Genomic DNA, 11,206 nt, shown 5'->3' on the forward strand with positions numbered 1-11,206 from the left:
AACAATTTCTGTTCTGGGGTTTACATATACACATAATTGTTATAATTGAAATGGAAAAGGATTTCTTACTGAAAAGAATGGATAAATCCATTTCATTTTTTGAAATTGTCTTTTACTTGTGATTTAGACACTTCACTCTTAAAGACTTTCTATAGGTACTCTATATGTTTCTTCCCACCCTGCCTATGTTTTATTTGATCGGGGGCAACACACTCTTTCGTCTCAAATACCTTTGCTTAGAGATTGAGTGTGATACCTAAGCCACTGAAGCAGAAACTTGTAGTATTATTACCATCTAGCCCTACTAACGTAGAAGACAGTGTCTGAGGCATGCCCAGTTCTGGTAAAGGATGAGATTTTACCAGCAAACCTCATTTTATGAGATGTAATCCTTGGCATGGATCGGCTGTCTACCCATCGGGCGACCATCTCGTGTTATGACAGGGAAATTATGTTCCGACCGACAAACAAGAAGTTCAAGTTCTCATGATCAAGAGGGAGCAAGTCTGCCATGCACATTATCTTGGTAGTGAAGGCAAGAAAACTTCTCTCTCATGGATGCCAGGGTTTCCTAGTTGCCATAATGTATGAGAAGAAGGAAGTGAATATTGATGGAATTGATGTAGTGCGAGACTTCCCAAATGTTTTCCTAGCTGATGTCTCAGATGTACCACCTGACGGAGAGGTTGAGTTCCCTATTAACCTTGTACGTGGTTCTGCACCTATCTCTAAAGCGCCCTATCAGATGGCTACAGCTGAATTGAAAGAGCTGAAAGAGCAATCGTAAGAGCTACTTAATAAAGGCTTCATCTGACCCAGTGCTTCACCCCTGGGGTGCACCGGTGCTTTTTGAAAAGAAGAAGGATGGATCTATACGGTTATGTATTGACTACTACGAACTGAACAAGATCACCATCAAGAGCAGGCACCCCCTGCCCAGAATAAACGATTTCTTTGATCAGTTACAAGGAGCAGTCGTGTTTTCGTAAATTGATTTGCAATCTGGTTATCACCAACTGAAAGTCAGAAGAGAAGACATACCCAAGATAGCTTTCTGCACTCATTATGGCCACTATGAGTTCATGGTTATGCCTTTCGGGTTAACTAATGCACCACAGTGTTTATAGACTTGATGAATCGGGTATTCCATGAGTACTTGGATAAGTTTACCATCGTCTTTATTGACGATATCTTAGTATACTCGAATAATAGGGAGGAGCATGGGGTGTGAGACCCAAGAATACGGCACCCGCCTGAGAGATCGATGAGGTGTCCCCACCAAGAATACGGCAAGTACCAGGGGGTTTTGAGAGATCGGTGAAGGTGTGCAAGCTTTGGTCCCACATCGCCTAGGGAGAGATTACTAGGCTACTTAATAACCTTAGCCTCTTTAACATGACACAATGCGTTTTAAAGCCTTGAGGCCCATGGGCCAAAGAAGACAATATTGTGCAAGGTTAATGAGGCCAAGGCATTACATGGGGAGCATTTGAGGATTGTTCCACAAAGGCTACGGGAGAAGCAGTTATATGAAAAGCTAAGCAAGTGACTTCTGGCTTGACCAAGTCATGTTTTTTAGGCATGTTGTCTCTGCTAGTAGAATTTCAGTAGATCCAGCAAAGGTCAAGGCTTTAACAGAATGGGCAAGACCTACTTCAACAACAGCAAATTAGAATTTTTTTGGGCTAGTTGGATATTACAGGAGGTTCATAGAAGGATTTTCTAGCATTTCTATGCCTTTGACGATGCTGACAAGGAAGAACGACAAGTTTGTGTGGACTGAGGATTGTGAGAAGAGCTTTTAGGAGTTGAAGAAGAGACTAGTTACCGCTCTAGTGCTGACTCTTCCCTCAGGCACAGGAGGAATGGTGATTTACAGTGATGCGTCATTGAGGGGTATTGGTTGTGTCCCGATCCAGACTGGAATGTCATAGCCTATACGTCCAGACAATTGAAGGACTACGAGAAGAACTACCCGACGCATGATCTGGAGTTAGCGGCGGTGGTTTTTGCCTTGAAGATTTGGAGACACTACCTATATCGGGAGAAGTGTGAAATTTATACTGACCACAAGAGCCTAAAATATTTCTTCACCCAGAAGGAGTTGAACATGAGGCAACGCAGGAGGTAGAAGCTAATAAAAGACTACTGATGCAGATTCTTCACCAAACTAGGCTTGTTTTATTAGGAATAAGCTTAGGTTGGGTTGTATACGTGTTGGGCCTTCAGTCCATGTGGTTTGGAGTGTATTAGGCTACTTTTATGAGTCTAAACTAGGGGTTCTAAGGTTGCATACGGGATTCAGTGACTTGTTTCCTTTTTCTTTAGTTTCCTTTTTAGATGGGGTTATTTAGTTTCTAATTTCAGTACCTAAATTAGTTTCTAATTTCAAGTCATTGTTAGTTTCTAATTTCTGTCTAGACTAGTTTCTATTTTCATTAGATTCTAATTTCCAGTTTTCAGTAACTTCTTGTAATCAATTTTTAGTAACTCTGAGTTACTATTACTTGTAAACCCTCCCCATCATTATAAAAAAAGATGATGGCTCTTTTAATGAGCCACGATTTTGACAAAATACTTGGCTGCTTTCTCTACAAGAGAACTTCCTTATGTCCGATCAAGGTATTGGGTTTGGTGTTGGATCCAAGCGACTCCTTGCGGCGAGAAGTCAAGGAGGTTTTCTTCAAGTTTCTTATTCTCTTTCAAGTTTATATTCAAGGAGTACTGCTGTCTAACACTGCTATACGGACCAGGTATTTAAAAGTCTAATTCTGCCCAGAATCTCCTTAGTTTTCACAATCGGTTCTCTGTGACCAGAAGTTCTTCCAGCCCTTGGTTTGAGCTGTAATTTTGATTGAATTATCCACCCATTAAGGGCCTCCTTCGATCCAAATATCAGGTCATTCTGACCTGTGGTTCATGAGATACAAGAAATCTCCACTTTCTTGTCCTGTAGTGCTATCGGTTCTGATTTCAGACCTGAAACAGAGATCAATTAGTTGGAGTTGCATGTTGTTGATTATCTGAAGACTGATTATGTTTGTTGAGTGGTATTTGGACTTAGTTCTGTTTCCTAGCTATCCTATCTAGCTAGCTATATTCTGATCTCAGAATCCCTGATTTCTGGACTCAGCAGACTTGATTCCTAGTTCTGGTTTTAATCAGATTTGACCTGTGCCATTGTTATGCCTTCACCATTGGTTGTTCTTTGGTTTAAAAGTTCTTGCAGATTGAGACTTGGTTAGACCCCTACCCTAGTCTACATTAAGTACGACTATGATATTTGTACTACCCAGGCAAGGCCAATGTGGTAGTTGATGCACTTAGTAGGAAGAGTCAGGGTTTGTCAGCAGCGTTACTAACTACACATTTGGAGCTTCAGAGAGACATTGAAGGTTTGGGCTTGGAGCTGATCATGAATGGCCCATCTACTCTATTGGCTAGTTTGACTATTCAGCTGTCACTTTTGGAGCAGGTGAAAGAAGCTCAATTGGAAAACCCGTACTTCGAGAGGGTACGGAAGACATTATAGGATGGAGGGCTATCTCGCTTCAATGTTGAAACAGATGGCATTGTCCGATTTGGCTCGCGTGTTTGCATACCTGCAGATGAGGGAGTGAAAGCCTCAGTTTTGGGGGAAGCTCATATCAAACCTTACTCTATTCATCCAGGGAGCACTAAGGCACCGTTTGATAACATTCTGTTTTGGCTGTTTTTAAGTTTTCTTGTTCCCAGAAACGGAGAAACAGCCTAAAAACATTTGATAAAGTTGTTCTGCTACACCCATTTCTAGAAACATAAATCAAAATTTATGCCTATATACAATTCTAAAAACGAATTTGACAAAACAAGTCGGACTTGTTTCGTCATTTCTAGAAACGAATTTGAGAGAAAAAAAAGGTTGTTGTGCCCGATAAATCTCTCAATTATTTAAACTTAAAAAAATGCAACCAAACCTCTCTCCTTTTTGGGCATCCGATGATACTATTGGGGTTTTTAGTGGCAAAATGTCTACAAAAAACGTCTCGAGAAACAGGTTTATCAAACACCAAAAAATCCGTTTTTATTTCCGGAAACCTAAAAAGCCGACACAGAAACAGCAGAAAGGTTATCAAACGGTGCCTAAGATGCATTGAGACCTGAAGGACCAGTTCTGGTGGGAAAGCATGAAGTAGGATGTAGCAGAATTTGTAGAGAAGTGTCTGACTTGTCAGCAAGTGAAGGCAGAACATCAAAGACCGTCCGATTTATTACAACCCTTGGAAATCCCTCAGTGGAAGTGGGAATCTATAGGTATGGACTTCATCACCAGGTTACCCAAGTCTCAGAAGGGTCAGGATGCAATCTGGGTAGTGATTGACAGGTTGACCTAGTCAACTCATTCTATAGCCTACTCTATGACTTACTTGGTGGAGCGATTGGCGCAGTTGTATGTAGAACAGATTGTCCGATTACAAGGAGTACCCTTAAAATCGTTTCGGGCAGAGATTCCAGATTTACCTCCAGGCTTCAAAGAGGTGTTCAAGAAGCGACGGGCACAAAATTGAACTTCAACACTGCTTTCCACCCTCAGTCGGATGGATAGACGGAGAGAGTTAATCAGGTGATAAAAGACATGTTGAGAGCTTGTGTGCTATATCTGAAGGGAAGTTAGGAAAGATGTCTTCCTCTGGTCGAATTTACCTATAATAATAGCTTTCAGGCGACCATTGGAATGGTTCCTTATGAGGCACTCTATGGCAGGAAGTGCCGCTCTCCTCTATTTTGGGATGAAGTGGGAGAGAGGAAGATCACCAGGCCTGATTTCACCATTGAGGCACAGTAGAAAATTAGGTTGATCCAAAAGAGGATAAAGGGAGCTCAGGATCGACAGAAGAGCTACGCCAACACGAATAGGAACTATCTGGAGTTAGTGCTGGGTGAGAGTGTATTCTTGAAGATAGCACCCACGAAAGCGTGGTTCGATTTGGAAAGAGAGGCAAGCTGAGTCAGAGGTATATTGGACCTTTGCGATTTTGAGGAAGGTCGGTTGTGTGGCGTACCAGGTAGCGCTACCACCAGCTTTGTCAGGTGTCCACGATGTTTTTCATATCTCATTGCTCAGGAAATATATTTCAGATCCATCTCATATTCTGAGCTACAAGTCACTGCACTTGGACCCTGGTTTGACTTATAAAGAGGCACTAGTGCAAATTCTAGGTTGGAAAGAGCAAGTTCTTCGAAGACACACTATCCCTTACGTGAAAGTCCTTTGGAATAACTCGTTCTGGGAAATAGAGGAAGAAGTGTGAAACCTTTACCCTCACCTCTTTGGCACCCTTGCTATTGGAGATATGAGAGGAGACGGCCCTGCAATGCATTAACCCCGAGAGGAATCTTCTGTTTTGGCCACCTTGTTTCTAGTGAGAACCTTTACCTGTTGGTCCCTCTTGTTGTTTCCTCTGTACCCCTGGATGTTTCAAATTTTGAGGTCGAAATTTTTTTTTAAGGAGGGGAGATTGTAATGCCCATGGCCAAGGTAGAGGCATTCAATATATCTAGATATATCTATATCTATCTATATATATATATAAAGAGAGAGAGAGAGAGAGAGATATAATAAAGATAATGTATACATGATCACTATAGGATATAAATGCAACACAAGGTAACATACAAGAGATAAATAAGGGTAAATTTAAAGGAAATGCCAAGGGCATTAATACATATTGGTAATGTTTAATACATTTACTGGAGTATTAGTATTTTCATACCTCTATAGGCGAAGTATTTCCGAGAGGCCACTTGTAGGTATCCCGATCAACAAGCTATCCATGGTAGAGGAACACAACATCCTAGTAAGTTCCATTTAATAAGCTATCCTAGAATTTCAAATTTATTTGAAACTCTTAATATTGTAATTATCATTGTGCAGCTGATTGGTGGCTCGACTATGGGTTTAGCGCTCCAAACTTGAGGCTGATCGCTATAAAAATATTATAATGCATGGCATCCTCAAGTGGTTGCGACATAACTAGAGTATGTTCGGGTTACTACACACAAAACCTCAAAATCGTCTGGAGTAATGAAAAGCTAAAAAATTAGTCTATGTGCACTACAACATGAGGCTAAAGGTGTAATACTTAAGAGTTAGAGAGATCAGGGGATGAAATTGACGTCAACCCAATCGACAGCACCCACACACTCGACTGTGAAGATCCAGTTAGGGGATGGATTAAGGATATCGAAAAGGTTTTGGTGATGAATCAATTGTCTGAAGATCAACAAGAAACCATATCTAATCCAATTATAGAGGACATCGTTCGAGATAAATGAAGATTTTCCACTTCATGATCAAACACAAGCACCATCAGATGTACAAGAGGATGACAGTAGCTCCAATGATGGTCTCATTAGGAGGACGAGGTCAGGTGCTATATATAGTGGAATCCAATAAGAAAGTGATGGTGGTGGAGGTGGTGGAGGTGGTGGTGGTGGTGATGGTGGTGGTGGTGGTGGTGGTGGCGGCAGTAGGAGTGGTGCTAGTGATGGTGGAGAACACAAATGTACCGATATATTTCACAAAAGAGGGAGCATTTACAGATGCAACCCAAGATATTAATTATGGTGCTTGCCCACAACCAAAGTTTTATAGTAGGAAGGGTAAGCATTCCCACAATCCAAGTAACAGCAATGTGCTGATGAGGAGCACAGACTCAATAAGCATTAGTTTGGATCACATTGGTGCCCCATCCGGACATGGACACCATGTATCTTCAGGTACTTCTTCAGGCTATGGATATGGAGCTTATGCAGGGCCAAAATTGGCTACTCCAGAGCAATACACTAGATTCTACCATCAATTGGAGTCCCATTACCACAGTTATTTCGACTGGGGTCAATATGGTGCCTATCTTCGACAAGTGCACAATATTATCTTAGTAGCTCTTATTCAAGAAAAAGCTCCTAGCAATGAATATGAACAACACGACATTCATAAGAATGGCAATGGCAATGACAATAGAAAAATGTAAGAAACCTCATCCTTTTGAAACATTCAGTTGAATACACTTGACTCTCAGTACGATACTCTCCATTATAGTGTTTGTAACTCCTTTTTTTTTTTTTTTTTTTTTTTTGCAAAAGTGTTTTGTATTCATTTGTGCGCATTTTTAGCATATCTTAGTGTATCTCCAATACAATATGATACCCTCCGATGTGTATCTTAATTTTAGCCGACCGATACGGCAACCAATACCAATACTCTAAACCCTTGGTACGGCTGGAAAGTGAAAAAAGAGGCAAGTCTTTGCTTTATAGGTTCTTAAAGGAGAGGCCATCATGTTGCTCATTAGTCCATGAAAGGGACAAAACTACAGAATATAGGTTAGAACAAAAACAGACTGAGGATGTAGGGGGGAAATCAATTTGGTTCGGACTTGGCCCCTACCCTTCCAATGGAAGAGGAAACTCAACCTAAGGCCACAGAGGGGGTGGATCAAAGGGATTACAGCAATTAATTTATCTGAAACGAAGCACTCATCCATTGGCATTATAGAAAGGATAGAATATGACCATAATCATTCTTCTCAGATCGCTCCAGTACAATGGATCGAGGATCAGAAAGGCTTTGATGACTCAAGGTTTATATTAGGGAAAGTAGAGTGAGGGTGTTCGTAGATCAGGCCGTCAATTTGGTTCAGACTTGGCCACTCCTCTTCCGATGGAGGAGGAAACTCAACCTAAGACCATTGACGATGCTAATGATGTTGCAGAACAAGTATCACATGTCATCAACTCTTCAACTGCTACAATGGGGATGGGGTCCACTGGGTCTCCCATACAGGCCAGGTAAGGGATTTAGGAAGAAGGGCAAGAGCTTCACAGGCTACAATTTTCCTTTGAGTGTGAGAGGATATGTCTGTCACATAGAACATGCAAATTATATTAGTAGAAAGGAAGTGGGTTCCCCACGACACCGTGAAAGAAGGAATCTGTACACCACACCAGTGAGGGTCTGGAGAATGGTATCATCCATATAGGATCTACTTGGGATCCACATGGTCTGAACAGGAGAGAGAGAATTTCAATGTGGGACCCCTAGCTGTGAGAGGGCGTATGTTGAGATCTCCACCCAGGCGGTGTATGCTTCTTTTCCCTAATAGAAAATATGCACTTCTCTACAGTGAACCTGAACCCTTCTAAAACCCCAGAAATCCTAGATTTAGACAAAAAAAAAAATTAGATTCAGATGGATAAAAGTAACTGCAGATTAAGCTATATACTGACAAAAATATAAACTAAATATAGAAGTAACATAATTTCTCTGAATGCATTCAATATTGGCACACCTGATAAGGAAATTCACACCTCCTACCTTTTTTAATCAATGAGAATGAGAACTGGAGGAGCTCTTGAAAGGTTGGGGAGCATACAACTTGTTGTAGGCGGCTTCACCAATGACATAAACACTAAAGGCGACAATGGCAATGCCAAGGCCAGGGGTGGCATGCCTGAGCTGGTTGGTCAGCATTGGATGCTTTCTCCATTCATCCCTTCTCCTGAAAAACTCTCCAGTTGGTCCCAATGGCTTTGCCATCCCTCTGTCTCTAGCGTCTTCTTCTTTCCTCTTTGAAAACTTTTGTCAGCTGCAGTGAGGTGGAAATTTGGAATTAGACACCCCTGTTCTTTATCTTATAAGTAAATTCAAAACCACTGTACTTTCAAAAATAATTCCATGACGCTTGACCTAGTGCACCATGCGATATACGCATATCATGCTTCTCTTGCAAAAGCACTGAGAACTGGATCTTCCCATGCATAAATGACTATGCGTATCAATTACAGGATAAATCACATTGATAGATTCTCACAAAAACATATTATAGAAACAATATAAATGTTTTGTAGATCATACACCAAGTAAAACATAGAAAAAAATTGGACAAGAGAAATAAGTGCTGCCTTTCAAAAAATTTTACAATTATGTCAAGGTGTATAGAGCATAGTTGTCATGGCTTCACCTAGGCACCACCTTGGTATCCAATCGCTTTTGAAAAGGCAAGGCATTTACACGCCCAACTTAAAAAAAAAAAAGTATTGGTTTATGTATAATATTATGATATAGTGTGATACATTGAATGCTAGTTTAAAAAAATGAAAAGATAGAAAGGAAGGGAGTTGACCGAAGTCTCACGACTTCAACCCCAATCCCACTACAGCTGAGCCTCTATGATTCCACTCTTTGGCTGGTGAAGACTTTGAGTGGTGATTCTCCTCAACTTCGGTGACAGGAACCTTTTTCTTTATCTTCTTTTACTACTATGCTCCTTCCGTCTTCCTTTTCCTCTCTTCACCCCCCCTTTTCTCTAACTCCAAACTCCCCCCCTAAAACCCCAAAAGTTTACTTTGTTGTTTCTGTTAGTGCTAATAGTAGCATTTATTCATTGTGTTTTTTGTTGCTAATAGTAGCATATATTCATTGGGTTTGCTATATTGTTGCGGCTGTAATGTTGTAATGATGTTGCTAGATACAGCTGCAAACTGCTAGATACAATTGCAAACTAGTGCACAGATTCAATTTGTATTGTGGTTGTTGTAATATTGTTGTTGCTGTAATGCTGTTATTCTAATGCTAGAGGACCTAGGCGAGCACATTGTCACCTTAGAAAGTGGCTGCAATAGGGTCGGGTCGGGGCGGGCTTTTCAAAAACCCAGCCCAAACCTGAGTCCCCTTAATTGGGCCTAGGCCCGACCTGGCCCTAACTCAAGGCCTAAAAACCTCAACCCAAACCCAACCTTGCTGGGCTCAGTTTAGCCCAGGCCCACCCTGATTGGCTCTGATTGGACAAGGCTAGGTTAGCCCTGATTGACCCTGACCCTGACCTTGACATACCATATAAAAATGTATTAATGCAAATACATTACAGTTTAATACAATCCAAAAGGAAATTACATATAGTTGCCCCCATGACAGTTTAAAACAATGCAAAATAGTGGGTCTTGCACTTTTGTAATCAAATGAGTTTTGGCAAGCTAAGTAGACCAATGTCACATCTTTGGAGGAGAAGTAACCAACACACGGAAAAAATTCCCACTGCAGATGGTAACAGGTGGATGATGGATGAGGTTATGACTCTCCACGAGGTCCCATATGGTGATCACTCAAATTTATGAGAAGATTATCAGTTTCTTCTAATTTCCAATGCTGAGAGACATTTACAGTCCCATTGATCTTCCATGGTATTATCTCTCTTTTATGTGCAGGACCATTTGAGATATCAGATTGAGACTAATGTACATGGTTCTGATTCATGCCATTGTGATGTTTACATGGGTATAGCATGGCTGAAAGGCACCAAGTTCCAATAGAGGATTGGCAGAAACATAAACAGAAAAGTTTACCCGTCGTTTGAAGGAATCTTTGAACTGGTAGAAAGAGAGATCCTTTTGGCAAATGCTTGGGATAGTATAGCCAATCTTTGAACTGGTCGAAAGGCAAATCATTTTGGCAAATGATCAGGATAGTTTAGCCCGACCAAAAATGCACTTCCAAGGTGATTTTGTGCATTGTTTGGTGTAAACCTCATCAGTACTGAGCATTTTGGTGCTTAAGTACCTTTCTAGATGCTTTGAATTGAACCCTTAAGTCGCCATGATTAATGTCTCTGTTGAGTGTACGGCGATCTGAAGATTGAACATGGAATGCTCTACTCAAGCCAACAAATTGAATATTACATTGTAAAGATTTTGATACTAGTTGGGTCAAAAAGGTAAGCTGTCTCTCTGGTTACACGTTACCATCTGCAATGGGAAATTATGCCAGTTTGAAAGATCAAAAATATATCGGATCATGTCTTCTCAAACGTCAATGAAGCATCAGCAGCCAAATTTCCCATTTTTAACAAATCGACTCAGATTCTATGAACAATACTACAAATCCATAAACGAAATCCACAAACGAAAACGAGATAAAAGGCAAATGAAAATAAAATGGAAGGACAAGGTAAAGAAGAAAAGAAGTCCAGAGACAGATCCCAATCTGCCTCAGATTAGAACTCTTACCAGCGAGGATCGAACTCTCAGGGGCTACTGGCGGGTGCAAGGGCTTCAAACTCAGGGCGACCAGCCGCTGGCGAGTGCAAAATGCAAATTGGGGCTTTGAGTCTTCGACAAAAAAATAAAATAAAATAAAATAAAATAAAATAAAATTATTATTATTTTTTTT

The 11,206-nt window shown here is 40.8% G+C and overlaps 1 protein-coding gene across 8 annotated transcripts in view; it reads right to left on the reverse strand.

Moving 5' to 3' along the window:
* The window catches only part of LOC122085749 (NADH dehydrogenase [ubiquinone] 1 beta subcomplex subunit 3-B-like), a 32,133-nt gene extending 20,977 nt beyond the window's left edge, over positions 1–11,156 (reverse strand). For all 8 annotated transcript variants that reach the window (XM_042654312.1, XM_042654316.1, XM_042654310.1 and 5 more), the window contains exons 1-2: positions 11,044–11,156; positions 8,357–8,627 (exon numbers count right to left, since the gene is read on the reverse strand). In XM_042654312.1, coding sequence (XP_042510246.1) covers positions 8,366–8,578 — 213 coding nt within the window. In that variant the 5' untranslated portion in view covers positions 8,579–8,627; positions 11,044–11,156 and the 3' untranslated portion in view covers positions 8,357–8,365. The remainder of the gene's footprint in view (positions 1–8,356; positions 8,628–11,043) is intronic.
* Between the last annotated feature and the right edge of the window lie 50 nt (positions 11,157–11,206).

Source organism: Macadamia integrifolia, chromosome 8 (genome assembly GCF_013358625.1).
Source record: "Macadamia integrifolia cultivar HAES 741 chromosome 8, SCU_Mint_v3, whole genome shotgun sequence".
Classification (NCBI taxonomy): Eukaryota; Viridiplantae; Streptophyta; class Magnoliopsida; order Proteales; family Proteaceae; genus Macadamia; species Macadamia integrifolia.